The sequence below is a fragment of the Acyrthosiphon pisum genome, chromosome X, assembly GCF_005508785.2.
Source record: "Acyrthosiphon pisum isolate AL4f chromosome X, pea_aphid_22Mar2018_4r6ur, whole genome shotgun sequence".
Lineage (NCBI taxonomy): Eukaryota > Metazoa > Arthropoda > Insecta > Hemiptera > Aphididae > Acyrthosiphon > Acyrthosiphon pisum.
The window spans coordinates 38,140,607-38,145,877 of NC_042493.1; the positions used below are offsets into that span (position 1 = coordinate 38,140,607).

Sequence of the window (5,271 nt, forward strand, 5' to 3'; positions counted from 1 at the left end):
CCCCGACTATAGTAAGTTTTATGTTATATGTTTTATAAAACATACTATTCTATAATGTGAATAATCGTCTTTAATTAATAAAAAATATTTTGAACCCCTAATAGAGATCGTTTCAATTGGTCAACTTGTATTATTTCTCCTACAGCTGTTGTGTTCGTTGTACTAAACTTAAATGTTACCATTGTTACCAATGTTACCATTGTTTAAGTGTTGTTTACCAATTATGCACGCATCACAGAAACAAAGAAAATTCTGTGCAGGCACAGGTCATAGAAGTTAAACCTTTACGACAGTAACTATAGATTGTACATTAATAGTTTGATATCACCACGACTAATGTCGCGGAAGTTTTGCATACCGGGAGCTCACGCGACAACAGTCGTGTACGTGTTTATAAAACAATGCCGTTATTATTTGCAACAGCGCTGTATAAATGTATATTCGTTAACAGATATTTCGGGGAACCTATTAAAAACCAGCTACGGGAAACGGACGCAAAACGGTCGGCGCCCAGTCATGATCTTATTCCGCGGCGGGTATAGATATAAAATCTTTACAAGATTATAATACCAAAGTTGCTGAAAATAGAGAGATTGTAAAAATAATCATTAGAAGTGTTACTTTTAGAGGTCTTGATGAACCTTGGCTATCTAATAATCGAGGAAACCTTCTTGAAATTAAGCTTTTTGCTAAACATAAGGCATTACTTTCTTCTCATATCGCTAAAATTGAAACTGCCGAGAAAAAAAATCGATTGACTTATTTATCTAATAACAGTCAAAACACAATGCTTTTAGTTATGAGTGATATTGTTCGTTCTCAAATATTAATAAAAAGTGAAAAAAAGCAAGCGTTTTGTGGATGAATTTGGTGAAATAAAAGAAAGACTTATGACTTTAGAATCTACAAATGATGCAACTGGCAAAGGTATGTTTGATTTCTATACAATATTTGCGTTAAATATTATTTAGACTGGATAAATAACTTATGTGCACAAACATATGGTGGTGCTGCGTCAATGTAGGGGAAGTACTCAGGTCTTCGTTCATATGTACAAGATAAGAATAGACATGTTTTATATGTTTGGTGTTTTTCACATGTTCTGGATTAGGTAGTAGTTGATACGTGTGACAAATGCATTAGTATAAAACATTTTTTGTATCTCTAAAAAAATATGCAAGTACTTATTTCTTTTATGAGAGCAAGAAAACTGACGGCAATTTTTTTAGAAGAGCAAAAAAAATGTTATCCAAGTAATATAGTTCTCAGAGTAAAGAACTTTTCTTCAACACGTTGGACATCACATGATAAACCTTTTTCAGTTATTGAATAAAAATATGATGCTTTAATAACACTTAAGAAATATTGACAAAATCTATGGATTGTGAAAGTTCACCTACAGCTAAAAACTTGATAGAAATCATGTCATCTTTTTATTTGTTACAAGTGTACTATAAGTGAAAAATATTTTTGCATTTACCACTCCCATATCAAAATACTTTCAAGGACTATCTATTGACTTTACATAAAAAGAATCCTTAACTATAAAACAGAGACCCGTGTGGCGCTCTTATTCCGACTAGGTATAATATTTGAACTAGCGCAAGGGAACTGCCAATGAAATAATTCCATTTCCCCTGGTGGGTAGTCTCCCGGGTCTTTGGTTTAAAGTAGACAATAGAAAATATCAGAAAAAATCAGAAAAAAAGGGTATATTTACGAAGAACTTTGTATCTATATTTATAAATAGAAAAATAGGAATCCAGGGGAAAAATGGTATAATTACGAAGATATATTTTAAAGATAAAAACAGGGCTTAAAACCGGTAACCGATTTTTCTCAGTCACCGGATAACATGACTACTTTTTGGACTGGTATCCGCTTCCCGGTACTCGTGTTTCAATTTTGAGAAGTGGTTATCAATTACCGGCAATCACGTAATTCGACAAAGAGGGAAGTCTCTAATGGTAACCGTTTGTATAATTGTTCCCAATTTGTATAATATATTATTTTTATCACTTGTTTCGTTAGTATAACGGATTATTTTTGAAAAAATTTGAAATCTGTTTCAGCTCATAATTTTTCCAAAATTGTTAGAAAATAACGGGGAATTACTCCATACAAACTAATTTCTGGCAGTTGAACCAAACCCATCCACAAAATTAATCTCAACCAATTGTGCATCTCTTCTAGATTAGTGTTGGTCCATTTAGATAATCTGCTGTTAGTTGAATATTGTGACAAACTTAATTTTTGTTGTGCATATAAATTAGTTTCTTCGAATATTTTTAGAATAATTTTGTCATCTACTATCAACTTAAAAAAATCAAATGGGGTACCCTCTAACAAAACATCGATCAAGTCTGTATTTAGTCCTATATTTTCATCATCAGGATTAAACGTATAATTGTTTATTTTACCATCATCAGCACTCGAGAAGTTGAGGGAAATACAGCTGGAGTTTATTTTGGTCGTTCTCTAGGCTTTCGTACAGGTGTTTGAAATATTATGTTATCATTATTATCAACTGATGACAATTCTAAAGTTGTATCTAAAAAATAATAAAATAAAATGAAATAAACATTTATAAGTCTTAACAAATTTATAATTTATTATTATATTTTATGTATAATTAATTATTTTATCTAATATAATATATAGATTACTATAATATTATATTCAATAGTTACCTGACAATAATAACCTGAAATAATATTTACCTGACTGATAAAATCAGGATCAACGTCTGAATCGTCTATTTCAGAATCAGAATCTAAATCAGAAAAATCGTAATCTTAGTTGACTAAAATATTATCGATTTATTTGTCTGTCAGGCCCATTACAAACACAAAATAACTCAACAAATTAATTTAAATTAAATTAAATAATGTCACATAATAAAGTTAATAACAAATTAATAATTACGTAGATACTAAATAACATAAATATGTAGTTCAAATAGTAACAATAAAATATAGATATATTTATTATCAAAACTTATCAAATGAAAAATAATCATTAATTCATATCACTATGGAGACGTAAATATAAAATGCTATAACTCGAGCGGGAAAAATATTATAAGAGTGCTGTTGATACCAACTGATAGTGGCTACACTGTAGAATACGATTCTGGTACTAATGTCTTGAAAAATGAGACTTAAAACGAGATATCAAACAAAATAAACCGTAACGCCTATGATCCAGAATTGAATCTCATGGCAGTCAATGGAAGTTTAGTGAGCTCCCAAATTGGGTCTCATGGCAAGTCGTTTTAATTAATTGGGGTTGAGGTTCAGGGACAATGTTATCAATGTAAAATTTTTGTTAAATTTATTTCGTTTATTTCGAAAAGTTTCTTTTGTTCTTAATGGTGCATTAATGTCTAGAAAAGCCATTCGATCATTTAAAAATGTTCCTTCTACTATACATGAATTACATCCATGATATGCATTGAAATTTTAACATTCAATACAAAACTCTTTGCAGGAGAATCACACACAATTTGAGACACTTCAAATTTGAATAGCTTATTGTTAATAGATAAACCGTTATTTAAAATTGTTTTCATTTCAGTTATAAATGGATTCAAAAACTCATGGCTGGAAGGTTTTTTAAATTGACCATGATAAATCGTTATTTAAAATTGTTTTCACTTCAGTTATAAATGGATTCAAAAGCTCATGGCTGGAAGGTTTTTTAAATTTACCATGATAAAACACTACTTGTATTACAGTGTTTAACAACTTTGGTAAGTTTATAAAAGATACAAAATATAGGCCAAAAACTAGATTTTGAGCTGGAAGTTATTGGTAAGCCATCAATATTAACACTTAATTGCATTGTAATATTGTAATCAATATCACAAAGATACAAAGACAAAATCTTAGAAATCATATAGGTACACCAAGATGTATATATGAGCCCGGATAAATACTAACAATTTTGTGATCACCCATTTTAGGAGTGTTAGTTAGAGTTCTTGCGTCTTTAGGAAGTTTTAATCCTTCCCGATCTTAGTATTGACAAAAGGGCATTCGCACAATTATGAGAAACATGAAAATCTAACACCCATTTTTGTAACTTTTCATACAAAGAATTAATATTATCATTAATCAAAGTAGTATGATCAATAATTGCGTTATTGTTCATTCCATTATTCGTCCAAGAAGTGGCTGAAAGATTAACTGAAGGCGCTGTAGATGAGGTAGTTGGTATTAAAAACATATTTGATTCACATTGATTTGCTTTTATTGATGAACTTGGTAGAAGGTACAAACCGTAAAAAACCGTAAAAATTGTTTTTTCTCAATAGGCTGAATAGGTTTCCTTTTTTGTGTACCCTTTAAATCAATTACAAATTACTAAATTGAAGCTAAAGGAATTATGATAAAATGATAAAAATTAATCTAATCAAATTAATGTAATTAAATTATTAAAATATGGCTGAGTAAATTTGAGAATATGATTAAAAAATAAGTCTAAGAATCAAAACAAGTATGCTTGCCCAACCAAAAAGGACTAAGTGAACAGGAAAATGATTACAAATTCAATACCCCAAATTAATATGTATAATTTAGGTATTTAAAAAATAAAAATAAAAGACGTCATTGAGGCGATTTGTCCAGTCCTTCACTTTAGGGTACACCGCCGAACGAACGATTTTTGTTTGTCGGGTTGTTGGACGTATAGAAACACTTTTAACTAATTTCGAGCGAACGACACTACACCGCGAGACAATTCCTTCGACGTTTACTAATTTATTTAAATAACAACTTCTCAAAGCCCTAGGTGTGACATAATGACTGCCTCAAAGCCAACAAAAAACTCTTCGTACCGATTTGCATACTCATGGTCCATGGATTCTACCAATTTTTTGAGGGCCAGCTTCAACAGCACCTCCTCTTCACGGAATTGTTGTAACAATGACTATTTTTTGTTCGGAAGATGATTACTAATTTGCGATAGGTCAATTATGAGCCTACGTTCATTATTTGAAATCATCCGTTGAACGCTTGCTCCGTATTCGCTCTCCAAAAATTCTTTGTACTCTTCCATATTTGCAGTTGTGTGTGGTCTTTGTTGGTCGAGTGGCAAAAATGATCAGCAGTATGGTGGGTTATGTTAGGTTAGGCTAGGGAGCATGTCGAGGGTTATATTATGTACTGGGTGAGTTTCTTTTTTTTTTTTTTTCTATTGGAAGAAAAGATCGGCCAGACTCCAGCTGTAAGCTCAGTGCATACAGGGTTTTTGATATTTTTACATGAAACT

General features: G+C 31.0%; 1 protein-coding gene across 1 annotated transcript in view; it reads right to left on the reverse strand.

The window, feature by feature from the left end:
* The window catches only part of LOC107882742, a 7,553-nt gene extending 2,495 nt beyond the window's left edge, over window positions 1-5,058 (reverse strand). Inside the window, exons 1-3 of the mRNA XM_016801579.1 lie at window positions 4,986-5,058; window positions 2,721-2,773; window positions 2,127-2,316 (exon numbers count right to left, since the gene is read on the reverse strand). Coding sequence (XP_016657068.1) covers window positions 2,127-2,316; window positions 2,721-2,773; window positions 4,986-5,058 — 316 coding nt within the window. The remainder of the gene's footprint in view (window positions 1-2,126; window positions 2,317-2,720; window positions 2,774-4,985) is intronic.
* Between the last annotated feature and the right edge of the window lie 213 nt (window positions 5,059-5,271).